At 39.7% G+C, this 27,524-nt stretch overlaps 1 protein-coding gene across 1 annotated transcript; it reads right to left on the bottom strand.

Moving 5' to 3' along the window:
* Positions 1-9,640: 9,640 nt before the first annotated feature.
* Positions 9,641-26,640, bottom strand: LOC145422600 (voltage-gated delayed rectifier potassium channel KCNH5-like). Its single transcript, XM_080294142.1, has 5 exons — positions 26,468-26,640; positions 17,318-17,436; positions 16,055-16,178; positions 13,118-13,224; positions 9,641-9,846 (listed from the first exon to the last, which is right to left on the bottom strand). The coding sequence occupies exons 1-5, from the start codon at positions 26,638-26,640 to the stop codon at positions 9,674-9,676; spliced, it is 696 nt and encodes a 231-aa protein (XP_080150268.1). The 3' UTR covers positions 9,641-9,673.
* Positions 26,641-27,524: the final 884 nt, after the last annotated feature.

The raw sequence follows: 27,524 nt of genomic DNA, 5'->3' as shown, positions 1-27,524 counted from the left end.
CAATCAGTATTGTTAGATAGATCTTTGTTGGGTTTTTCTCTGTATCTATGAAGCGCCTTGAGGCGACTTATGTTGTGATTTGGCGCTATATAAATAAAATTGAATTGAATTGAATTGAATTTCCTCTTTTGGTCTTTTAAACTGAAGCCTTCCGTCCTATCTCTGACTTCCATTTGATTCTTTCATCTCATGGAAAAAACTAGAAAAACAAGGATTAAGATGAACGAACACTTCTTGAGCCCTCTGAGCCCTCGTGTTTGTGCGTCTTTGTCATTTTTTTAAAACATGGTCATAAGAAATATTCCAATAAATAAAGATAGTAAAAGCTGCAGTTTCTTTGGAAAATGTAATTATTAACTAAAAACAGATTCATATAAAAGTTTGTAAGTCTACCTAAAAATACAGCCATGTCAGCAGAGGTCATTTCAGTAATGACGGCCACACCTTTCTCAGTGAGAGCAAACACAGTTTTGGAGGTCAGGTGCTTCCTGCTCTATTGCTCTAAAAATAAAATCAAATATTTCAAAGAGAAAAGGGTCACACAACAGGGGCACATCACTTACAGTAGTCACACGTCGTGATCGACCCGGCCCTTTGAAGAAACCATTACGAATAAAAAGCAGACTTTGAAATGGCTTTTAACCCTCAGGCCTCCAGCTATGTGAAAATCCTCCTTTCATTCTCTGTTAGAACGGAGAGAAACTCAGGCCCCCCCCTCTTTTGTGCAGCGGTGTAGAAAAGCCTGAGACAATGCTGTGCTGATGTCAATACGGGAGGAATATCAACACGACATCCAATTTATTCTGAAACCCAATCATCAGCTTCCCTCGAGCAAAACTGCTGCTGCAGCTATTGTAAAACTTACTGTACGGCTTCAGTTTCTAAGGCTTCTTTTCTTTTTCTACACATTTTTAAAGTTGGTGTTGCACAACCACAGAAAATGAGCCTTAATTTTTAGCTAAAATGAGTATTTTAAAGTATATATTCTTCAGGGAAATTGCTGCAGCATATGTACACTAGCATTGATTGTGTAGCTCACTGTATAATATACTGTATTTTGTTGGCTGTTGATCAATTTCACTTGTTCGTCATAATCCCTGCAGTGTGTTCCTATCTTTTCTACCTCACATTCTACATCAGTGCGCTTTAATATTACCTGTATACTTCCTACGCTTATGCTGTAATGTTACCTATTACCTTTTAACAACTACAGCTAATACATTTGAAGATTCTAATTTCATATTTACACAAAAATACATGTAAACCCACGAAACATCCTGCGGCTCAGGCGGAAGACTGGGTCGGCTACCGATCGGAAGGTCGGTGAATCAATCCCTGGCTTCTCCAGTTTGTATGCTGAAGTATCCGTGGGCAAGATACAGAAAAAGGTACAGAGTTCCTCCCTGCATCCATCAGAGTATAAGTTCATGTCTGAACGATGCTATATGAACAACTTGTCACATCCTCAACAGAAAAAAGTGCTTTACCTGTCCATTTACCAAATTCACATCCCATCTCGAAAGGCTTAATTTGTTATCTTTGGGTTGTTTTTTTAAAAAAGGGTGTAGTTTTTTCTTTCCTCAAACTTTGAACTGTTACAATTAAACTGTTAAATTACAAATAATTATTACTCATCATTATTATTATTAATAATATTATTCCTATGTTTCATTCACAAGAACACAGCTGTGCTCACTTGTGTACATGTAAATAGATATTGCTGAGTAAACAACATTCTGTGCGTAGATGTGTTGAAATGGTTGCAGCAGAGTACAACAAATACAACACATGGGGCAATTGGGAAGTGATGAATAAATACAGCCCCAGAGCCTACAGGTGGATGCTGGCTGGGGGAGGGGGTTAAAGTAACATGCAGTGATGCTGAGCAGTAGCAGCTGTCAGAGGTAAAGCTGGGAACTTATGAACATAAATGTACTGTCAAAATGAAAGTAAGGCAACCAGTTTGGGAAAACAATGAGACAAATTACTGTGTAGGACACAATGCAGCTCGAGTTGATTTGGCGCATAACTGCCAATTTTTAGTCAAGGTGGCTACTGATTAAAAAATGTCAATGTTGCTCAGTGGATGCTAAATGTACCTATTAATAATATGAGATAATAATAAAAACACAATATTCTGAGACTCCTAGTTGGTCTCTCTACTGACATCATTGCACAAGTGAGACAGGATATCAGCCAAAAAAACACACTAACCCAAATAACTTCAACAAGCAAGGGAGAGAGCAGAGGCCCTCAATGCTGACCCACATTAATGTAGCACTACTAATGCATTATAACACTAAAAACTTTCTTCCTCAGAATTTTTAGGGACACACTACACACAATGCTGAGTTTCTAACTCAGGGGTGCCCAATCCCGGTCCTCGAGAGCTACCGTCCTGCAGCTTTTAGATGCATCCTTGTTCCCACACACCCGAATCAAATGAATGGCTTGTTATCAGGCCTTTGCCAAACATGATGGCATGCTGAAGAGGTAATCAAACCATTTGATTCAGCTGTGTTGGAGTAGGGATGCATCTAAAAGCTGCAGGATAGTAGCTCTTGAGGACTGGGATTGGGCAGCCCTGTTCTAACTTATAAGAAATCAACTTGGGGACAAAGCCTTTCAAGATGTGTTATCTTTGGCATTTTTGTAGATTCAGCTGAAGAGACTGGAACATATAAAATGTTTTTGATAGAGGCTGCAAGTAATTAATTCAGCAAATTTAATGTTTAGACAACACTGGATCATCCTTGAGTTGGGTGCCTTTTTATACTTGAATGGCTCATAGATCACAATAATAATAATAATGATGATGATGATATTAAACATTCTTCTGAAAAAGGTACAAGGACTAGACTGAAAATGCATGAAAAGCAATGTTTACGTTAGCTAACAAGCTGCTAACAATATAAACTAGATCATTACTAATAAAAATCTTGCTGCCTATGCTTTTCAAGTAGTTTCAATTTACTATGAAGCTGACCACTAGGAGCTGTGATCGAGGCTTACATTAACTAAGCATCCTTTTCACTCATGACAGCAAATTAATAGTCCACAACTAACTCTCTTAAACAGGGAAATCCATCATGACACGTGATTTGTTGTGAAACCTGAACTATTTCTAACACCTAAATCTTGCATATGAATTTATGTTAGAAACCGTGACAAAGAATGATTTGACTGTAGCGCCTTTCCTTTGTGATGTAATTCTTATCATTTTCATGTCATTCTTAAGACTTTTTTTCTGTGCTGCCTATAATGGCTGAATAGTTCACGGTAAAATGTGCATGCATTACAGAGCAGCACAATGCATTAACAGAAAAACAGCGAGCCGCTGGCAGAGAAAATGAGCCAATGGGCTCTTTTTCATACAAACACTTTCATCATGAAGCAAAATGGGAGAATTTGTCTTGCTGGCATTCACGTAAATACATACTGACAGCCCACAGGCTTCCACTGTACATTGTGGCAAAAAAAGGACAAAAAGCCCTCACAGAGAGCATGAAAGGAAACTGCAGGACAAGAAAATAAGCGGTCTTTTTCACGGTTAATAGTGCTGCGTCTGCCTATGTTTCACAAGAATGCAGCAACCGTGTGATTTATCAGACTTGAAATGGAAATTGAAAAAAAAAAAGAAAAAGGCATTCGGCTAAAAATAACACAGGAGCAGAACTAGTGCACGCACCAAAGTAAGTAGAGTCTGAGATTAGATTTTGGTTGAAAATACTACACACAGCAAACTGCATTGCATGACATGCGCCTTTATAAACAGTACATGTGGGACACATGACTTATATACATGCAGTGCAAAAGCACATCATTCTTTTTCATTTTGTAATACCTGGAAGTGCAGGTGAAAAAAGATGTCCTGTAAGAGGGGAGATATAGAGGTCACAACAGAGTTTGGCAAGAGGTCACAGACGGTTTTAAAGATTAACTCTACATCCACGTATGGCGCAGGTTGAAGCAAATTGCAGCAAATCATGTTTGTTGCTAAGAATTGAGTGGAATTAAACAGACCCAATCATTTTTATGACTTAGAGGATAAATTCAACAAATGTTAACAATATTGCTGCATAATGATAACCTTGGAAAAAGAACCCTAAATCCAAGCAATAATTTGGACATTTAGCCAAAATGGAAGTCCGATTGTTAAATGAGTTTTATGTGGCCATTGAAATGCCGTGAAGTTCACAGCACACAGTTTTTGTGCTGATGGAGATACCATAATCAGTCAGCAGAGTGTTGGCAAACGTTTCCCAGCCTCAGCACTCGCCAACCCTGCTCTGTAAATTTACGTGGTCTGCCACTTCATGACTGAGCTGCTCTGGGTCTTCACCTTGCAGTAATGCCACTTCCAGCTGATCGTGGAATACAAGCAGACTTGTTACAAAGATGGCATTCAGTTACAGCACTGTGGTTGAATCAAGTGGACACAAATGTTTGTAAAAGCAGACTGCATGGTTAGGTGCTGTGATTTTATACACGCGTGTGTTCGGGACTGAAAACACCCAAATTCAAAGATTCAACAGTGTGGTCCTATGTTTTTTTTACATATAGTGTAGCTATTGAACAATTTGTTGTAATATATCAGTGCTTAGTAAGGTTCCTTGAGCTTTCCAAGTTGTAAAAAACTTGTGTGTGACAAGTTGTTCTCACCCAAAGATGGATTACAATTAACTAACTTGGATAGTGAGACAGAGTGACGAACCCGACCACACAGTTCGCACGTTTTGACCCCTTTTATTTAGCTGTTCGTGCCTTTAATACACGGTCGCAGCTTTTCAGCTGCCAGCCACACGCACAACCCCAACTCAGGTCCCGGTACATTTCTTTATAGGGGAGACGTAATTGGCTGACGGAGCTCCGGTGTGTCTCAGCCTCCCTTGCAGCTGAGCCCCAAGCCACACCCTGCCACAGATAGATTTCCAACAAATGAAATGAAATCTATGCATTTTTTAAACACAATGGAGAACAATTCAATTAAATGTCTTCCACATTCTCAAATATTGTATTCCTTAAAAAAAGGTCACCATTTAAAAAGACTTCCGTTCTTCTCAACAGAGCGGACTGTAATTTCCACAGCACAAAACCACTTTGAGTAAAGGTAACTGTTACTGGTCAAGCTAAATCAAACTATTGGTTTAAAAAAACTGAAGGATTACACTTAGTGCCTGAGGCACTTGTGTCCCTGCCACAGTACTCGTCACTCATTGTGATCAGCCGTCAGCCTGAAATGTTGTCTCGCCTGAGGCTGAGGTAACAGCACTTTGTGAAGCACTCACAGGTGCTGACAAAGCAAAGCAGTCAACACAGCCACTCTACCATAAAACAACAACAACACAGTGACCATTATTTTTTAATAGTTCTGCTTTCCTGTGTATTCTTTTTCCTCTTTTTTTTCTTACTGCTTCAGTCAGTGGATGATACTGAGACGAATAAGCACCGGCCAGCTGGTTCACCTTGATAACCACAATCAGCCACGTGCAAAGAAAATTGTCTCGATCCAGATGTTTTAGGTTCGTGGGAGAAGCACCATTTAAAGCTCAGTTTAAGTGGAAACATGAAGGAAAGAATGCAAATCTCTTCTCACATGCAGAAACATCCAGGTTTTAGACCAATAAATGTGTATAAATGGTTTATTTTTAGGTGAAACAGGGACACGGTGTCAAGAAAGCACACAATGAATTTGAAATCCCCTGTTAGATTTTTACTGCAATATCTCCCACTCTGATGACGCTGACATGCTGTGGCATGCCGCGCTGTGGGAGCAGCCGGAGACGGAGCCCAGAGTGAATTTTAGTCTGCAGCACGAGCCAACTCCACCAACGCCTGCAGCAGCGAATCTCCCTTCCCTACAAACGGCCTCTCCCACCCCCCTTATCACCAGGCGGGCTAAACTGCTGAACCCAGTACGCCCCTGTGTGCTCTGTGGCACAGCAGGCAAAGGCTGCATCCTCTCTGTGGCTTCTAATGAGCTGTACTGTACTGAAATACACCACAGTGCACTAGCTGGTCTGAAGTTGGAGTATGCCAGTCAAACCACCACCTGCGAGGTGGAGCTTTGTTACCAAGGAGATTGTCTTTTAAAAGGTCAAACTATACGCACTTACATGCATGTCCAGAACAAGAAGCCATATCTTTAATAGTCCATTCCTTTTTAACAATATGTTTATTTTCATGTTGAAATGTCAGAAATTAAAAGATTAAAAGTATTAAATGCTAAACTGTTTTCTGCTCAAACCAACCCTGTTTACATTAGCTTGAACTTATATTAACTGTAAATAAATTTTAAGTAAATTAGTGTTGTGTTTTATACACACAAAGCATTGCTTTGACTTTTAATGAACTATGACTTTAAAAAACTTTTAATATACCATCCAAAACTGACAGACATGAAAATGCATTTTCTTTATTGGCAGTAAATATTCATCCACTTTATTATCAGGTACACTTGTTCAACTTGTTAACATAACTATATAGTCAGACAATCACCTGGCAGCAGGTCACGAGTGTCAGTTTGGGGAAGAAATATGACTTAAGTAACTCTGAATGTGGCATGGTTGTTTGTACCAGGCAGGCTGGTTTGAGAAACTGCTGATCGACTGAGATTTTCCTGCACAACCATCTGTGGGGTTAACATAGGATGGCGTACAGGAAAAGTGAAACTATCCAGTGCAGATCCAAAATGGATAAAGATCATAGATTCAGACCAGATCAGGCCCAGATCCATTTCAGATGAGGTAATTTCCCAGCTCTTCCCATTCAGGTGAATCAAGGCAGGCTTATTTTGTCTGTATTCCTGATTTTAACCCGTAAGAGCCCAGACCAATTTTTACTGTCAGGAAAGCTATGGGAGAGTCAGTGTTGAAACTTTAACAAGAACACCTGTGTGACCTTGGTTTCTCATGGGTTGAAATAGGTCATCTCGCCAAAGCTATAATGAAATATGTCAAATCTAGCTGATGTACAGTAGACAGCGCTATAAAAGCTTACACGTGTCTTACAAAACTTGGAAAGCTGCATTTTTTTTAGTTAAATGTGAAACAGTTACTACTGACTGTATGACAGCTATCAGCTATCAGTAAAGGCTGATCTTAGATCAGATTAAAAAAAGGTTAAACTGGGAAACAAAGCATAGTTTTTCTGTAAATCTCATTAAGCATTTTTATCCAGTAATGGAAGAAATAATTAAATCCTCTAACATTAAAAATCAGACTGTTACAGCACATCAGTACATTAAATGCTGATTGAATTTCATTTTAAAAAAAATGAAGTGGCCATAAACTGTTACATGTCTGATGTGTCAGTCAATGTTTTTATCTTCAGCTTCTGTCACCTACATTTTTCCTCTGTTAACTTGCTGAATAATTAGATGGAATCACAAACTGTGATGTCAAATTAAGATTGCAGCTTTAGCTAATGAAAACTCACGTTAGCTAAGATAAATGGTGACCATGGAGAGCACGAAAAATGTAAATATTTGTATGCAACTTTTTTTTTCTGTGTCTGATGATGACAGAGTGAACTAAACTTTCCCCTTTTTTATTTTTATTTTCTTAAATCAATATTCTGGGCCTTACTGGCACATGTTCATATTCAGCACTGGTACAATTTACCCATAATTATAACTTGTGTTATTACAGCTCCACAGACGAGGAGCTTTTTTCTCTACGCATGCATGTAGTTAACTCAAGATGATCATACTCAGAGTCTATTGGACTCACTCTGATCTTATGGCTAGACTCAGAGTTTGATGAACCTGCTTCCTGGAAAAAGGCCCTGATTGAATACTGTTACAGCATAACTGAGGGAACAACTCAGTAATTTGGTGCCACTGCTTTTTCAGATTCTACATAGCTTTGGGGTTATTAATATGTAACAACTGTAATGTTTGTGAGAATACTTTAATACAACATTTTTAGAGCTTCTCTACAGCACCATTACTGTACAAAAATACTTTAACTTGGATAAGCTATGTACACTCATACTGCATAAAACTTGATGCCTCACTTTGTCAAAATGTTAAGCAAAGTTTGTCACACTGTCAGAGGCAGCAGCCACAGCTAAATCACAAAGATGTCAACACGCTAATGTGACGAATAGATCCACTAAGGCTTCGATCGTTCGATTGCTTTGATTCAGGCCATGTTTTTCATGTCGCTGAGAACACTTTAAATTAATTAATTAAAAGAAACACACATGAGAACAGTGAGGAGATCTTTGCAGCGAGGAGGCAGGAGTACATCAGTGCATGTGTGCGCACATGTTTACAGGTGCCTGTATATCAATGAAGGGGGAAGGGTGCATGATCCTTGTAAAAAGGGAAAACACACCAGAATGGCAGCACCAGAACTGACTCCCAAGGCGGGGAGCTGACACTGTACATCAGTCAGGGCACGGAGGATAACACCGGTACCCACTCCTCCAGTGACTCCTGACAGCATCAGAACCTTGTCAAACACAACCTGACAGCTTTGCAGGGAAACTGCAGAGAGACTTGACATGTTCCTTTTTTCACATTCAGCTTGGGATGAAAAACAAAAGAAAGGAAAAAGGTTTGTAGCAAGTACTAATCTTCTGAGACTTCTCAGCGTGAGAGAAAGGACAGAGGAGAGTTTGGTACGCAGAGTCAAAGGGAGCAGAAGGATGAGGTGGATGACAATTGAGACTAATTTGCTAATTGGAACTTAACACAAAGTGCAGGCCAGACTAACAGAAATCACATTAACTTGGAGATAATAAGACAGATAAATTTTGCCTGACGATGGCACATACCGATAAGTCAACAGATCACCAACGATATCAGGCATTTCCTGAGGGTAATGTAAATTTGAGTATCCATTTTCACAGCCATCCACTGAGAAAAAAGAACAAGTGTCAACATCATAAGGGCCCCAGGGGGAAAAACCTCTAAAGCTGCAGTTTGAAGCAAAAGTGGTGGACCAGTCAGCCAACTGGTATTGGAATGCACTGTGCCAGCAAGGATAAAAAGAATAATGGGCATAATTACACAGAGAATGTAACGGAGGTAGCAATCAGTAACCAGAGAATATCAGAGAAAATTCAATGCAAGGCGAAGACGATGACTGAGCAAAACAGAAGAAGAGAGAGAAGGATGATAAACAAAACAGGTGTTCAAAGAAAAAGCTGCAAGAACGAGGAGGAAAAGCTAAGAAACTAGGATAAGGAAGAGAAAGTCAGTACCGTAAATGAAGGGCAAGAAAAGGTAGAGAATGATAAAGAAAAGTTAAAGATAAGGTGAAGGAAGTTTAGAGAAACATCAAGTAATAAAAGGAAAAGAATAAAGTGTAGGAGTGTACATATGCAGAAGGAGATGGAGAGAAAGGAAGAAAAAAGCTGTTGAAGGACAAGGATGAAGAAAGCTAATTACACGTCCGATCACAAGCCAAGTGGCGTTAGATTGCATTGGAGCATCCAGCCATGTATTAATTTCTTTTGCTCTCAGACATTTTGTCACATGTCATGCCCTGCACTGCTCTGCTGTTATTCTTCATAGTGTGTTGCTGTCTAATAAACCAGAAACACAACACAATCTTTTCAAGTGGTTCAGAGCACCAAGCTGATCATCATCTGCACTAGGGAGCGTCGGGTTTTCAAATCTGTCAAGACTTTGGGCCCTCCGTCGTCCTCCACACAAAACTTATCTTCAACAAAAGGAGAGAAACATTTGTGCAGTGTGAAAACACCCACCTTTAGTAGTTTCATCTTCGATGGGCTGCTTGAAGAGGGTAATGTCCTTAAAAGTGCAGAGGAACAGCACCACCTTGTCATTCTCATTCCTGATGGGAGCCACTTGCATGTAGAACCAAACAGGACTTCCTGCAACAAAACATCATCAAATCTTAGAGTACATATGTCCAAAGGGAGTCACTATAAAACAAAATAACAAATAGACCCAAGACAGTGTCACCATTGAGGATTTAACATCCATGATGCTCGAAATAACCTTACCAAATGTAATCTGAACAATCTCTTGTGGAATCCTTACTAGGTTTGAAACATTATACTTTTATGTTGCTTTACTAAAAGAATTTTTCAAACTACTTATCAATGCTTCCATTAGGGGTTTGTGTTAGGGTGTCCACAAACCTTTGACCACTTCTTTCAAAATGTGAAAAATATATGTTGGAACAATTTGTGGAACAATTTGTGGAAAAAAAATTTTTTATTACTGCACTAGCTTTTATGACATCTCTGCTGTCTTTGCAGAAAACAGATTAAAGTGATTTCACATCTAAATTGCTGCTCTGGGCTTGCTCAAACAATCAACAGAGGGCAGATATAAATATAATCTAGCCATTAATTATGCTCCATTATCAGGACCAAGCAACCACATTAAGACTCTCAGAAGACAATCTTTGTGCCACTGAGTCAAATGTGGTTGGTTTCATAAGTCTGTATCAGATATTAAAATAAATGTAAAAAAAAAAATATATATATATATATATATATATATATATATATATATACGTTTAAATCTATATGCCAATAATGGATTTTAGAGATATTTATCTTAATAAAGAAAACAACTGAATTACACACCAGTGTGTGATAACCATTATTTTTATATCTGGTTAAAGGGTATTTTTTTCAAAAAGTGCTTGCTCATAGGGGGTCGTCTGATTGTATATAAGCACCTTGAGATGAATGTTGTTGTAATTTGGTGCTATATAAATAAAATTTAATTTAATTTATTTTAAAAACACAAGTCAAATAAAAAGAAATATCATATTCTGCTTTCTTACTTTGAAATTTAAGCAATTTTGTGGCAATGAACATGCTAACTCATTAGTACAAAAGGCTGAGTTGAGTCCTGAACCAGCACTCACGTGGCACTTGGGTACTTTGTGAGAGTGGTAAACATGGCAATTGAACTAAGTGGATGTGTCAGAGGTCAAAGTGATATTCTTTCCGCTTTTAAGGGGGCAGTGGATGGCACCCTAAGGAAGCCAGTAGATAAAGAAGCAAAACAATTAATCTACGTGTACTAAGGAAAAGAAGAGAAAATACTTCACACATAAAGAATTCGCCTCATTCACGTATTACACAAACGCCTCTATGAGGGCCCTGCTCTCATAATTTGTCATCAAATTTGTGCCATGGTAAAAGTTTTTATTTCCTTCTCCATTCTGCACTCAAAGATGGACCATTTTGTAGTTCCAGCTTGTCAGTTGTCCTAACACGCTGATCTAGTACCTCTCAGGTTAACATTATAAGCACTGACAGGTAAAGTGAATGGCTCATGGCTCCTGTTAGTGGGTGGGATATCCGGTCTTTAAGTGTTGACATATGAACCCTGCTTCCGGGTCCAAACTACTCTGCGTTTATTAAGGTTGTTGTGTTTTTAACGTATTTTAATGCTTTGTATCTTGTTCTACTTAATCTGAAGAAGCCTCTAAAAAAAAGGCTGTAATCACTGTCCGCCTCTCTCAGTTTTTATTACCACTGTTCATTCTAAAGCTCAGTTTTTAAAACCTTGTTATGTGATTACAGCCCAGCACAGGCAGCAGTATATTAATGACTAACCTGGTATTGTGGATGGATTATCTCAGTTGTTCAGTTGTTTGGTCCATTTTCAGGATTCTGTCATACAATTGTGTTTGTCCCTAACCATCGGGAACCCTCACGTTAACTTTTATCAAGTGGAAAAAAGTTTTCACTGTGGTAATGTGTTTATAGTATGCTAACCCTAGCTGTGTAGCTAGCCACCATGTAGCACACCGTTACATACCAGCTAGCCCAACTTCAGTAGCCCTACAAACGTCACTACTGTTTAGTTTTCTGTCTTCATTTATGTCAGAAGTGATAGCAGAGCTGTATGTTTTAATTTTTTCAGAAATCCCTCAGTCAGAACATGGTATGTTTAGATGGAAACTAGCGAGCTAACTCCCTGCTATCTTCTTACTCTGTTTAACTTCATAAAACCTGTTTTCATGGATGCCTGAATGTTAAACTTAATTGTTACACCTGGTAGAGCAGCCATACTGATCATTTTATTACAGATGACAGAATTTATACAGTTTTTAAACTCTCAGTGATGCTGCAGTGTTCGTTTGACTTTGGACCCGGACACAGCTCAGACTTAAAGACCTTATACAGATAAAGAGTCCATTTAGTCCTTAAAGTTAATGTGTTAGAAGAAGGAAAAAGAGGCAAGTGTAAGGATTTAAGCAACTTTCACAAGGACCTGTGACGGGCTCTGGGTTTTTCCTGCAGTGGATAGTATCTATCAAAAGAGGCCCACAGAAGAAACAGTGGTGAACCAGCAACAGGGTCATGGGCAGCCAAGTCTCATTCATATGTGTCGAGCGAAATCTGTTCCATGTGATCCAACAGATGAGCTATTTTAGCTCAAATTGCCAGTAAAGTTAAAGCTGGTTCTGATAGAAACATGTCAGAATCCACAGTACATCACAATTTGTTCTGTATGGGGCTGCATAGCCGCAGACCAGTCAGGGTGACCACGCTGACTAATATCCATGCCGAGAGCACCAACAGTGGCCATGTGAGCATCAGCATTGGAGAACGGAGGAATGGAAAAAGGTGATGATGAATCTTTTACATCGTGTGGAAAACCGGATACATCTGCGTCACTTACATGGGAAATACCTGGCACCAGGATGCACTATGGAAAGAAGTCAAGCTGGATGAGGCAAGGCAGGTGGTCATAATGTTATGCCCAGTTGGTATACTTTACTATTGTTCAAATACACAGTCAACAACACTGTGTTTACATTTTTTAATTCATTTTATCAAATTGTATCTGCCCTCCATTTATTGCCTTTATCTAACATGAGCAGTGATTTAAATCTCACATCCTTAAAGACATATAAATAAAAAAAAGTCTGTCAAGGACATGTAAAATAAAATAAAAATGAAAAGAACATGTTCATTAGAAATAATCGATTGATAGAATGTTAAAATCAGAATACAAAAACATAACTGAACTTAACATAACTCAACTGAATACACACTGATAGAAATGATGACAACAATGCAGACAGAAGGCTATCAGTAATGTATATGTGTTAAAAAATTACATAAAAGACATGATGAGACACATCAAGAAATAACTGAAGTGAACACTCACTGTTCTTTCTGTACAGCAGGATTTCAAAGCAGTTAGATTCATAATTGTCGAACGTCTGTCTGACTTTATCAATGGTCTTCTTGTCTGTCAGCTCTCCGTACATAAAACTGTGAAGGGAAATAAGCAATATGAGAAACTGCAACAATCAATCATCAGTCTTTCATGCCTCTGTATGATATTTCATATATGTTATTAATGGTACTGTCAATGTGTTATATCACCATCAAAACTCCATTAATTCTTATGTTTGGTTCAATAGAATAAAGTGATGCAACGGCTAAAGGATAAATTGGGCTCACAGGGATGTGAGTGCAGATTTGTTCTGGGCTGTAATCATTCCATAAAGGGAACATTTATACATTTCTCCTACTTTGTTTTCCAAGATCAAATTCCAGTTCCAGTTTGCACATCCACACACATTTGTACTTTTTAGAGTGGGCACAGATTCAGTCACTATTTTATCCATTATGCTGCCACAGTGCAGGTGACCATCGACCATTTGAAAATGAAATATCAGTTTAGACTTTCACTTGATCTTTCCTTGATACACAAACAAACTCAGTGACCAGATCCTGATCAGTTCATCCTTGAGTTCAGTAAATGCTTTTATGTTTTCTTCCAGCTTTGCCAAAGAACTTAAAATGAGGATTTTATTAAATTTCAACATCTTTTGGTTAGAAATGCAGAGTATAGCCATCCATTTTTTTAAATCCAAATCAGGGATGCAGGAGCCAACAGCAGCTATCATACAACAAGAGACAGGGTACACCCCGGACAGGTCTACCAAAGAAAGGCTAAAGCCCCACATGGAAAGGCTACAGACTGGATTCAAACCTAGGACCATTACTGTAAGGCACCAGTGCTACCCACCACAGCACCATGATGTGAACACAGAAATTGGACGTTTTCAGAAAACTGGGATTTGACATCTAACCCCACCCTCTAACCTCTAATGGAATGGGCCAAAGTTGAATGTCGCCTTCTAGCAATGTCACCAGTGATGTCAGACATATTAGTAAGCAGAGTGGAAAATTCAACCTGGCCTTACTGCGAGCTGAAGACAGGCATAAGGAAAATTGTTCAGTGAAATGATGTGAAAAATCAAGCACAGCATTAGTTTAGGATTAGCTGTTGTCAGTGCCAGCCCACATCCTCCGCTGGCCTTTCTATCCATCCAATAAGTGAATCTGTGAATCAGTGTGGGCAGACTAAAGCTGCTTAATCTGCCCACAGTTCTTAAGTTAATTAATGTCATATCTTTCTTGTTCTGTATGGGGGTCTCCTGCTTTCACGGGCTTTGGCTTTCCACATTTGCATGTTGAATTACTGGGAAATCCAGCAATACACGTGTAGTGGTGTGGTGATCGGCCTATGGGACCAGTCTAAGACACGAGTCCTTTGTAGGTTGGCTGATAAAAATCCAAACGCAAAACACTGCAATTTGTATAGCATAATGTTTCATCTTCAATTCGCAGCTGAAGAGGTCTACCTTCACTTTTTATGAAATTGTTTTGTTTTTTCCTTGACTTACTGCTATTAGGATTTTATGTGAAATGTCAGCACATCTGCACCACTGTTACCGATTCATACCTTTTGTACCACAGTTAAAAGACTAAAAAGAAAAAGAAATGTCTCTGGACCCCATTAACAGGCTGCTGTCTTCCATCAGTTTGGCAGCAGCCTGTAAGTTTAAGCTCTCAGTGGCCTCTTCAATCCTCTCAGTGTCACGACTGAGCGCATTGTCAGTCTCAGTGTCCTCTTCAGCCCAGAGCAGCAGGAAGCACAGGGATAAATCCGTGTCTCTGTTCTCACTCAGCTCAGTGTCCGAATGGAGTCTTTTTATCTGCAGGCTAGTCAAGGCCGACCCCACCCCCACCCACGCCACACACACACACACACACCACCCTCCAGTCACATCTGAGAGCAGCCTGAGGAAAGGGAGTCAAATTTTAAAACATCTTGACTGACAGGCGAGCAGGGCACCGTCCTCGAGGTGGACCGGGAAGAGCTCCCCTGACAGCTCCAGACTGGATTCATTTCAGACACTCACTGAGTGGTGTGCCATCCTCTCTCTACTTCCTCTCTTTCAAAACAAGAGTTTTTCTTTTGGCTAGAGGAGGACAGAATTAGGGAGGTGCAAAACAACTGACACTTTGAAACCTTTTCTTTGTTTGTGTGTATCTTTGCAGGCTAAATAGAGAACTTTGAAAGTGACAGGGTTTGAGCTGTGAATCATGGCTAGTCTGGTGTGGTTATAAATACAATAGTGTTGAAAAAAATATATAAATATATATTGGTTTTTTATGAGTCCCACTCTTCACTGAAGAATAAACCATTAAAAATGCATAAACCCGGGAGCTAAATAAGACATATGAGTCTACTAGAAATTCAGCAAAGGACTGTATGCAAATGTGAAGATGAAATTTAATGCATATATACCTAAACTGGGATTGGATTATTGCTCCATTACCACGCTATAACTAATAATGCTGTTACACAACAATACGTGCATATTTGCAGTCTTTAAAATGAACCTATTCTTATTTCCACCTTTTTTCTTCTTGGACTCAAAGACAGTAGCTCTGCATAATTCAGAGTTCAAAATAGTTGATCTCATGCTGGACCTTGATGCACCCCTCAATCAACCCACTGTCTTAAGCTGTGTTTTAGCCAACTTTCTTCTGATTGGCTGTTCCTTCCAGATGTTAGGCTCAAACAACAAGCAGGCAGGTCGACTTTGGTCGCAGCCAATCACATACAAGTAAACTGCTCTGACTGCAGTTTACTAAGTTTTTCAGTTTATTACCTGAACTTTCAGATATTTTTAATTTGAACATCCTTCAGTGCAACAGTAAATATATGCCAGAAAACAAATAAAAACATATCAGGTCCACTTCAAATGTCTGGTAATGATACAAAATCTAATTTGACTTGTACCTGCATGTGCTGCTCTTCTGCATGACCTCGGCTCTGTGGAAGCCAGACAGCTTGCAGAATCCGTCATTACTGTAAACTATGGGCCACTCCACGATCTGGGCGTTTCCCAGGAGAAAGCTGGTCTCTGACAGACAGACAGGAAAGACAGAACATCAGCTCCAGACAGCATCAAATATAAATAACAGATAAAAGGCTACAAAGCTTCTTAGCCTCTGAGGAGGACTGGATAAAGATGTGTTAGACTGGCCGTGTCAGTTTTAGTTTTGCTTTTCATGAAGCCAACATGTTGTTCTGTTTGTAGTCTTAGTGGGAAGAGATTAAAGGAGAGTCTCTGGTTTGAGGACCTCAGAATTTCAGAGGATGCATACTTTAATTGATCTTTGAAAACTGATTGTAAAGGTTCATTAAGCTTTGCTTTAAATATACTATATTATTATACTAGTAATGAACCTTTTGTTTAGCCAAACCACAAAAAAGTGATTCGACTTTAAACCGATTTGTTAGAGCTCTTGTTGCAAAGCTATTAAACCAGAGGAAATGGTTTGACCATCAATAAAGCTAAAAGCAGGTTTAGAGGGTGTTTTACACTAAAAAGACTAACTCTGAAACAACTTCTCACAGCGGAGGGGACATGCTGCACTGGTAACATGAGGAGGAACGATTACAGCAAGCAAGAACTCTGTGAGCCAGCATGCAGTAAGACAGACTTCAAAAGGGGTAAATCGACTGATTCTTATATAGTGCTTTTCTACTCCCCCTGAGCACTCAAAGCTATAACATGCACATTCACCCAATCACACCCATTCACACAAGCACATCCTTCAATGTTTACTATCTAATATTCACGCTCATTCATACTCCGATGGATGTATCGAAGAGAACTTGGGGTTAGTATCTTGCCCGAGGATGCTTGGCATGCCCGGGATCGGCAGGGATCGAAGCACTAACCTTCCGATCAGTAGATGATCTGCTCTACCTCCCGAGCTACAGCCACTCCTTAATACTGTGAAGTCATCCTGTACCCTTAACAGAAAAACAACCCTAAAGCATAATGTTTCCACCTCCATGCTTGACTCTGAGGATGATGTTCTTTGGGTCATCCTCAGCATTTCTCTTCCTCCAAACATGGCGAGTCGAGCTTAATTTTGGTTCTTCTTTGACCACGACACTTTCTCCTAAGCCTTCTCCAACTCATTTAGATGTTTACTGTCAAACCTAAGATGGGGCTGCAAAATTTGAGTCCATTATAATGTAGTGTGTTACCAGTGCAGTTCTTGGTTACTGTGGTTGTCTTCAGATCGTTAACAAGCTCCTCTTGTGTAGCTTTGGGCTGATCCACCACCTGTTTTATGAGCCTCCTCAACCCTTGAGACTTGATGGAGCTGGATGGAGATGCACAGAGCTCCAGACTGAAGGCGACTGAAGTTCATTTCCTCTGTTTCCAAATAACTGAACCAAAAGTTGTCACCTTCTCACCAAGCTTCCTGTTTGCCTTTTGATGGTTTTGTAGGGATCAAATACTTATTTCTCTTAAACACTGTAACATTGTATTATAAATAATTCCCTGCCTGTACAATGGCTAACACTGAGCAGTGCTGATTTTCTAACACTGGAATATTTCTAACATTTTGAGTTATTTTCCAGTGTTAGAAAATCAGCACTGCTCAGTGATAGTCTTTGTTAATCTTCAAAACTGACTAGGTTACTTTTAAACATATAACACTGTCAAAAGTGTTAATTTAACACTCAACAGTGTTGTATTTAACACTCAGAGGTGTGGACCCATATAGACACTCTCTAGTGTTAATTTAACACTGGAGATTTTGCTGTGTACAGTGTACCATGTAGGGCTTGCGCCATATCATACCGTTCACGGTAATACCGGTATAATGTTAGGATATAATATATATAAATATAAAGATATAATGTTACTGACCTCGAACTGATTTTATGTGGTACACGGCGCTCGAAAATCTGTCAAAAAATGTTTTACTACGAAGCTACGAACCTGCACCGCTTGATGGATTGTTGGAGCATTACGGCTATTGTAGGCAGGAGCCTCGCGGAGTGATACGTACTGTGCTTCAACATAATATTACCCTATTGTGTGTGTATAATCTAGGTTTTGTGGAAATTATACATGGCTGAAGATATGTCGGCCAATTTCCACTGGACATGCCTTTTAGTTAAACTTTCAGCAAGGAATTTGCATTTGCACTGTTAAATTTTTATATAACTTTAATGCACATAAAAAACAGCTGCTTGTTTAAGTGAAAATATATTGATGGGTTGTGGATGTGGAGTTGTAAAGTATTTTGTCTCGCGTCATTTATATCGTCAGTTATATCGTTATCGTAAATTTTAAAATATTATATCGTGATAAATATTTTTGGCCATATTGCCCTGCCCTAATACCATGTATAGTATGCTATATATTTTGTTAGTGTTTATTACTGTTTTCATTTTATTCATTGTTTAGCTTATCAGATAGAAAAACACATCTGCATCATGAATATTTAGTCGAACTTTATGGATACAAAAATCACCTGAACCTGATTCTTCAAGTCAGTTTTACTTATAAGGACAAAATAAATAATGGACATGACCTTATGAACAAGAATGAACACAAATTCCCCCAGACATGCAATCTATAAGAATGAGTGAGAAAATCATAAACCTCCCCAACCCTCTTGTTCAACCTGAATGAGTTACCCAGCAGCTACAGTCTGGCAAAAATGAGACTGCAGAAACATCAGGGCAGAGGAAAAATACCACCAGCAGCTTCTTGCCCTTTCTCCTTTCCCTTTTTAACCACACAGACATTAATAATTCATTTGATATATTCTGCATGGTGATAGCTTGGTCACTGAGGAGAACAATGCAGAAGGTTTTGACTGTTTAACAATTAGCTGTACAAATCTCATGCACATCATAATGCTGCTAAAGTTTAACAGATGTGAGCAGTCCCAATGACATATTCAATTTTTTGTACATAAATTATCTGGAGTATATTAAAACACACACACATTGGGTTTCAGGATTAGCGAGGTTCAGTTTTTTACTCTTAATGTATTTGAGGTGTAGCGCCTGTGCTCCAATGACCAGTAAAAAAGGCTACACTTGTGAAAAGACTAAGTCCTGCATTTCAATACAATCAAAGCTAAAAATGATAAATGACTCTTTATCAGGAGCAACTATGACTAAAGAAATATGGAGGACGGGTATTGTTTGTGTACAACAATGAAATAAAACAAAACACATTATTCCTTTACTTGAAATTAAAACAGCCCATGAGAAAGATTTACTTACTTGATGGCTCTGGCCCCACTGTGCCTTTGATTCCCTCCTTGTGCCTAACCCAACAAATTATCACTGCTCATGAGTTATGCATCAACCTATCACACTAAACACAGCCCAATCAGCAGCACTGCAGGGTAGGCCAAAACTTTGTTTAATTCCTTAGAGTCTTTTCAAAGTAAAAGCCATCTAGTGCATCAACTTTTACCATCTTGTTTTTGGAAAAGCTGGAAACAGCCATGACTGCTCTTCATGCTATGAAATACCCAGATATTGCTGAACCATTTAATAATATATATATAACTGATAGCCAAACTCAGAGAAATAACACCCTAATCATAATGGGCCAAGATGATCTTTTAAGGGTTTTTTTTTTTTTGGCATGTTTGCATGGGCAGCACGGTGGCACGGTGGTTAGCACTGTTGCCTCACAGCAAGAAGGTCCTGAGTTCAATTCCAACACCAGGCCGGGGTCTTTCTGTGTGGAGTTTGCATGTTCTCCCCGTGTTTGCGTGGGTTCTCTCCGGGTACTCCGGCTTCCTCCCACCGTCCAAAGACATGCAGCTTGTGGGGATAGGTTAATTGGATAATCCAAATTGCCACTAGGTGTGAATGTGCGAGTGAATGTGAGTGTGAATAGTTGTCTGTCCCTATGTGTTAGCCCTGCGACAGACTGGCGACCTGTCCAGGGTGTACCCCGCCTTTCGCCCTATGACAGCTGGGATAGGCTCCAGCGCCCCCCGCGACCCTGAAAAAGGATAAGCGGAAGCGAATGGATGGATGGATGGATGTTTGCATTTATTAAATAGTAAAGCAGTGAAAATGGACAGAAAAGGGGGAGAGAGAGAGAAGAGGGAAGACATGCTACAAAGGTCCATGGGTTACTTGAAGCCAGGCTGCTGCACTCTGGCCACGAGGTTGTCTGCTCACCCGCTGAGCTAAAGAGGCAGCTGAGCTTTTAAAGTAAATAACCTTTTCATTGTTAAGCCGTGCACAACACATCTCCCAAACTCTCCTGTCGCTGTCTGTTTTATACACCTAAACATCCTCAAGCTGACAGTCAGCTGCTGCATAAGGAAATCCCAAAAGACTTCAGCTAAATCTATCCGATCTCTCCGATGTTTGCATCTCCTCGAAATCACAACAAAACACACGAGCAAGAAAATAGTAACAACTGTTTCATTTTCAAGGCTCTTTCCATTAAAAAGTAGGTGATTACAGCAAATAACAATATCATAATGTTAACAAAGTAAATAAAGGTTCACTGTAATAGTAACTAATTATATAAAGTATATTTAAGGGCTGCATGGTGGTGCAGTGATTAACACTGTTGCCTCACAGCATACACCTCCTTTTCCACCATCAGGCCGGTCTTTCTGTGTGGAGCATGTTCAACCCGTGTTTGCGTTCTCTCCAGGTACTCCAGCTTCCTCCCACAGCCCAGAGACATGCAGTTAGTGGGGTTAGATTAAATGATGTTTCTAGGTGCCCGAATGGTTGTCTCTATGTGAGGCTAACGGTCTCTTGCCTCTCACCCTAAGACAGCGCTCCCATACCCCCGGGCCACAGACCTGTACTGGTCCGTGAGTTGTTTGGTACCTGGCCGCGAGAGATAAGGCTCGGGTGTGAAATTTATGGTTTTCAGGGTTTTTATCATTAACTCTGTCTTTTCCCGTGTTGTAGTTGTGTGTCTTATTTTGAAAGAAATATTTACGCATTACCATAGCGACCAGAGAGCATTAAAGGAGGACGTTGCTCTCAATGTTGTTGGCGCATTTCAGGAGGACGCTGCTAATAAATTTACACAATTACACAGTGAATTCACATTTATTATTATATTTACAAAAGACCACAGTTTTTGTCTTGGTTGTATCATTTTATTTTGTTGTATTTGTCCGCGACACCTGAAAGGCTGGTCCGTGCAAACATTGTCTGACATTAAACTGGTCTGTGGCGCAAAAAAGGTTGGGGACCGCTGATTTAAGACAGCTGGGATAGGCTCCAACCCCAATGTGGGCCTGAATTGAATAAGCGGAAGAGAATGGATATTTATGAAGCTAACTCATTGGTTAACATGTCTGAGAAGTCAAAAAACAGACAGCAGTATTTGGAATGAACATGCAAAAGCAGTGATGTCCCTTATCACCTGCCAGGAATATTGTCCTGGTAACTCAGAGAGACTTCTCTCTTCCAAAATAAAAACAGTTGGCTGGTAAAAGGCTGGATTTTAGGATGAAAAGATACTGTAGCAGCCAATCAAATAAGACTGCATGTATGCACAAAAAGCAGCATTTCCACCTGTTCTACATTTACAGCATTGAGGAAAACTCTGTGAAACAGCATTTAAGCTCTGGAAAGACAATAAAATTTCTGCAGTGAGACACGAGCGGATGAGTTGTTGAAGGTGTGTCAGCAGCTCTTTCAGCCATTTACAGACTGATGAGTAAAACCCTCAAGCAGCACACTCTATTGATTTCACCAGTCAGCCATCTAATGATAAAAAAAAGCGATCATAAAAACGTTCTTGCTGTAGTCAGGGGAAAACCTCTATCACTGCATTGGCCTGCCAGCACTGACTGGGTGATATTTGATTTTTAACAATTGTATATTTTTTAAAAACTCATCAGCTGAACGCCTTGCAATGATCATGTGACCACAGATATACTGGAAAAGCATATAGATGGCATTTGAAAGTGTGCGAGTATATTCAAAGGGGAACGGTGACCTTTTATAATATTAACTGTCTTCATGAAGCCGTAACAGCAGGCTGACAGTCAAAGTATCACCTGGGGCTGGTTTTCAGTGACTTTGTTTTAAAATGATATTCTCACTGATTTTATGTCTCCACTGACACGTTTTTCTTTCCTGCTACAAGAAGAGAAGTTTTTTTCTTTTAACAGCCCCTCCTGTTATGAGAAAGCGCTTCTACAACATGAAAAATGAGGAGTGGAAGGCCATATCCAAACAGGACATGGCTTGTAAAAACACCTTGAATTTTGTTTTTGTGGTTGTGGAAGCATCACGGATAATATTTTTAAACTTCACTGTAACTATTTTTTTTCCTGGATTCAATGGAAAAGAAAATCCAAGTACTGTATAGAGTGGGTTCTTTAGAGCTCAGCAGGGATATTATTTGTGTGAAATAAAACCTTTGAATCAATGTCCCACAACACCAGATTAGCTGGAAATTTCCATCAATCCACTTCCACGTAGTGGAGCCTGTCCCTGCTCCATAGGGCAAGAGGTGGGATTATACAGAGAGACAGACCATTCACACCTACGTCCAACTTAGAACCACCAATTAACCCCACAAACTGCGTGTCTTTGGACTGTGGGAGAAAACCAGAGTACCCAGAGAGAACATTCAAACACCCTACAGAAAATGGAAATGTGGTATGTGGTTTCAGGAAAACTGAAGATTTTTAAATGCACAAAGCAAAAACAAACAATTTGCTTCTAGGAGGACTTTTGGTGTAAGTTCACTTATAATCAGCTCAGCAAAGCATAACCTCAAATCTTATTCAGAGTTCAGCGAACTGATGAAAACTAAGCCAAGTCTTACACGAGTCTCAGATGTCTGCACTAACAATCTAGTAAATGAACAACTGAAAAAACTTATGGGTTGCCAATACATCTGAGACTTTCACCTGGCCTTGTCCACCTTCCACCATCTCCACTGAGCCTAATATGATGTGTTCTCTGGCACCACCCACAGGAGAACATCTCCAGATTTTTCATTCACCCAAAAGTTTAGTTTGAAACAGGCATTTGATTAAAATAACTTTTTTATTTAATTTAGTGCAAAATGCTTCAGGCTCACGTGCTGATGGAGCTGAAAAATGATCCCCCAAAAAATCCGCAGAGCATCATGGGTAAGGGGTGAGATGGACAGAAGAGTCCGGAACAAGATCAGCCTCATCTGTTCTCTGCGTCACTTTCCAAACAATTACTTAACAGATTTTTCAGCACTAAAGGGAACGGGAGTTACTTAATTTATCACCTTCTCGTTTTAAGCCTGAAACCTGATGACTGCAGCCTCCTGTGGGCTCTTTAAAATTAAAGTGCTGACTAAGACTTAATGCCACACACACAAAAAACACATTGAATCATCTTGACCTTTTCCCACTCTCCTCTTTCATCCCAGCCAAGTTGTTAGCTGGACTGTGGTATCTGCCCAGTATGGCTGCCTGAAGGCAGATACCACGGGAGCACCTGAAGAAAAACTAAAGAACTGTGTGACAGGCTATGAAACCTGTTACTGTTTAATTTTTATTAAAGCCGAATGAAAGAAATAATACATTTAACCCTAGAACACTATCGCTATAAATAGTAACACGATCACTAATGCCGGGTGATTTATACCCGGTATAATATAACCAATGAAAAGTAATCAAATATATCAAAATATGACAACACATCACAGATTAGAGTGGTCTTCTTTTACTTTCAACTGTGCCATGTCTAACAAAATGAAAAATAAAACTCCTAAAACAAAATAATGACTCTGGAAAGCTGGTCTTTGGTCCACCCATTCCTGGGACATTTGAGACTTCCCTGGTGATGGCACAGGCTCCTCGACACGCAAACAGCTGCAGGAGTGAGAAATCATGTAAATGTATTTTCTCGGGTGTAAATCACCCAGCGATAGTGTTCTAGGGTTAAAGTCTTTTGTTTTTTTTAATCTGTTGTGCTGTAAGAGCTCATCCTACCAACACATTCCAATGTCCTTAAAAATGACAGGAGCTGCTTAGCAGTACTCAACTTCCAGCTGGAAATACAACCCCAACTCCAAAAAACTAGGATGCTTTTTAAAATATAAAACAAAACAGAATGCTGTGATTTGCATATCTTGTACTGACTGGGTAGGCAGAGAGCTCAGGCCGGAAAGGATGAGCAGCAGGTTAGAGCGATTGAAGATAGAGAGGGAAATGTACTAATGAGTGAAGGGTGTGTCCTGAGAAAATGTTAGGAGTGTTTTGAGGAGCTGATGAATGAAGTAAATGAGATAGAGACAAAGGTGGATGGAGGAAAGTTAACAAATAAGGAAGTGAAGAGGAACAATAAGGAGGAATCGATGGCAGCTATGAAGAGTAGAGGTTGGGCAATAAAGTTAGAGAGGCAAAACTGAGATGGTTTGGACATGTGCAGAGGAGGGATAGTGGATATGCATGAGCAAACAAAGAAGACTTCAGCGACGTTTCATAGATTTTGTGAAACAGAACATGCAGAGGGCTGGAAAAGTAAAACAAACTGCTAAAGGAACTTTTGTTAACTGGTCAGTACCATGATTGGATATAAAATTAGCATCTTAGGGAGGGAGAGTTTCTCAGAAGTGATGATGGGCAGAGGTTCACCTCAATCTGCAAAAAAACAATGTCTATAAACTGTAGAACGGAATTGAAAGAGATGCTGTCGGAAATCACAGCATCATTTTCTAGAAATCGTTGTCTGTGAGCAGAGTTCACCATGCCAGCCACAAATCCAGGTTGCAAAGAAGAAGCCATGATCCATTTTTTGGAATTGGGGTTGTATACCCATCATTACTCACTGAAGTTCTACATAAACACACTTCGGCTGCTGTCATCATTTAAATGTAAGTTTACATTTGTAAATGTAAAACGTAAATTTGAATTTTGCTATTTTTTTGGCTCTCCTTGTGCCCTTGATGGAAGAGTGATTGGCGTGTTTTCAGGCTTTTATCCTGGGACAGAACATTTTGGCACTGGTGAAGTTGTCAGTGTTACCGATGACCACGCTCAGGGCACATAAACACCAAATCTGAAAGTGATGTGAGCCAGGTGCTGTGAATTTTGCAGTCACTAACCTCCGTTCAGTTGAATAGTTATGGGAGATTTCGGATTTATGTGACAGCACTCTCCTCCACTATAATTAAAATATCAAATATCAAATGAATATGGTTTTGGAAAAAAATATTCCAGCACTCCAGCAGAGCATCAGAGACTTGGACAATCAATGCCAAGGTGCACTGAAACAGTCGGTGATGGATTTTGTTCAATCCTGAGATCAATCCTGAGGTATGGAGGAGCTGACAGGCCAGAGAACAATGTACAACATCAACATCTTTTGCTACTCACATCATCCCAGACAGTTTCATTTGTGATTTCTTAAACAGAAGAAAAGAAAAACGAAATAACACGAGAGAAACTACAACAAATTTTTTTTTTTGACTAAGGGCAAGCGACAGAAACACCTTTCCGGAACCATCTTTTTGACCTCAATACCACCACACAGCCTGAACCTCCTCAGTTCACAAGTCATTCCGGCCAATTACCCGGCAGACGTTTTTGGGAAGATAAAGGAAAGCAATCAATCTAATAGAGACGAGAGCGCGTTTTCAGGCCGGTGCCAAGACAAGGCGCAGTTTACGAGAAAGATAGCTTTTTTCCCTCTCGTGCAGAAACAACACAAAAAAGCAGTCAACAGTGATGCAGAGTAATACCTAGCAATTCAAGGAAAGGGGGGCACGTTTTTATTATTTAACCAGGCAGATCGTTCATTCCGTCTAACTAAACCTAACGCAGATACAGCATTACATGACGGAGCATGCTATAAAAAATTCAAACCACTGTGTAGTCCTTTCAGTCTGTTCCCGTGTAATAATAATAATAATAATAATAATAATAATAATAATAACTTCAGTTTATGACAAAAAAACTTTATTTTAAAAAAACTGGCGACATAATGGCCTCGCATAAACTCAATAATTTAACATGAAAAGTTAAAGGCGATGCGTAAACTGTAACTGTTGAGGGACCTTAACGCAAACAAAATCCAATGTGATTGGAAAATATTCTCATTTCTGAAATCAGCTTCTTTTTTATCTCTTGCTTGGGTTTGACGGGCATCAGCTGATGAATAATATTGGGTTCACGTTGCCTCACACGGGGAGCAAACAAATAAATGCAGGTATAAAGTGACTTTATGTGATTATATCCTCCAAACCTCCCTCGTTGCACTGATATAAAACACACACACACACACACACACACACACACACACACACACACACACACACTGTTTTCCATCAAAGTCCTGGTCCAAGCGATCTGGTAAAACCAAACCCAAAGCAAGCTTCGCTCCTACGCGTGGACTCACCACTTGAACGCCGGACTATGTTCTCCAGAAAAGTGTTTTGCGGTGCCACAAGCCCTCTCTTTCCCCCGGGCATCCTGCTGCGGGCGGACGGAGCTGGTGTCTGTGGCGGTGTGTCTGCTGCTGGGATGTCGGTACTGACGCTGGCTCTCAGTCGGACCGATGGGGAAGCTCATTGTAACCGTGCGCTCTGGATGCTCGGTGCGCACTGAGACACAGCAGCGGCGCTACATCCCGCTGCCTGCACGGAGCTCCAGGACGCATGCGTGTCGGCTGCCGAGTGCTCGCTCTTCAAAATAACGATGTACTGTAATGTTTGTGTAATAAATGCTGTTTACTGGCTAATATTTAGCAATAAGTGGAACCTTTATATATTTATCACACATTCGGTTTGCATCGTTAGTAACGCAGATGGCAATATCAGACTAGTTATGTTTTTCATTTGCATTTTGATGAGATTTTCTAAACAATTTACATAACTGCTCAATAGCGCATTAGAATTAAAATTATTTGGCACTAGAACTGCAGCTTATTTATTTCTTATTGTTCTGATTAGGGTTAATCTGCCAAGTGTTTTCCTCTGTTGACTAATTTATTGTTTGCTCTCCAACATCACAGAAAATGGTGGTAATCAGTCATAGTTTCATGCATTTTAAGATTGAAGAAGAATTTATGAAAACAGAAAATCAGCCCAGACTGAAAGAAAGCAGCAAATACTTCCAATGGAGAAGCTGGAACCAGAGGACCAAAAGGTAGCTGTAGATTATTAATAAATCAGCTATACTTGGTCAGTTTACAGACATCAAGTTTTAATGGCAATTTCTTTCAAAAGATCTATTCATAAAAGCGTGTTAAAACCATAATACAGTTCTTTTTAAGTTGATTTCATAGACACGTCCATCTACGGTTATAGGATACACAGCATCGACAATCTACAGATCAAGAATATAAGGTTAACAATTTAACTGTTTAGGCACCAGAAAGGAAAACTTAAATGTTGGTCTACTGGAGCAGAGGGCCCAACTAGAGGAAGGAGGAAGGTATAATGAGTTAAACCTGG

Source organism: Astatotilapia calliptera, chromosome 19, assembly GCF_964374335.1.
Source record: "Astatotilapia calliptera chromosome 19, fAstCal68.1, whole genome shotgun sequence".
Classification (NCBI taxonomy): Eukaryota; Metazoa; Chordata; class Actinopteri; order Cichliformes; family Cichlidae; genus Astatotilapia; species Astatotilapia calliptera.
This window is presented reverse-complemented; position numbering and strand designations above follow the sequence as displayed.

Bases quoted from the DNA above. Each gene is read 5' to 3' on its own strand.
- LOC145422600 (XM_080294142.1), bottom strand. From the start codon at position 26,640: ATGAGCTTCCCCATCGGTCCGACTGAGAGCCAGCGTCAGTACCGACAT. The intron at 17,437-26,467 runs GTGAGTCCACGC...ATCTCCATCCAG, and splicing joins CATAGTCCGGCGTTCAAGTG to CTCCATCAAGTCTCAAGGGT. The intron at 16,179-17,317 runs GTAACACACTAC...TCTGTCTGTCAG, and splicing joins AGTAACCAAGAACTGCACTG to AGACCAGCTTTCTCCTGGGA.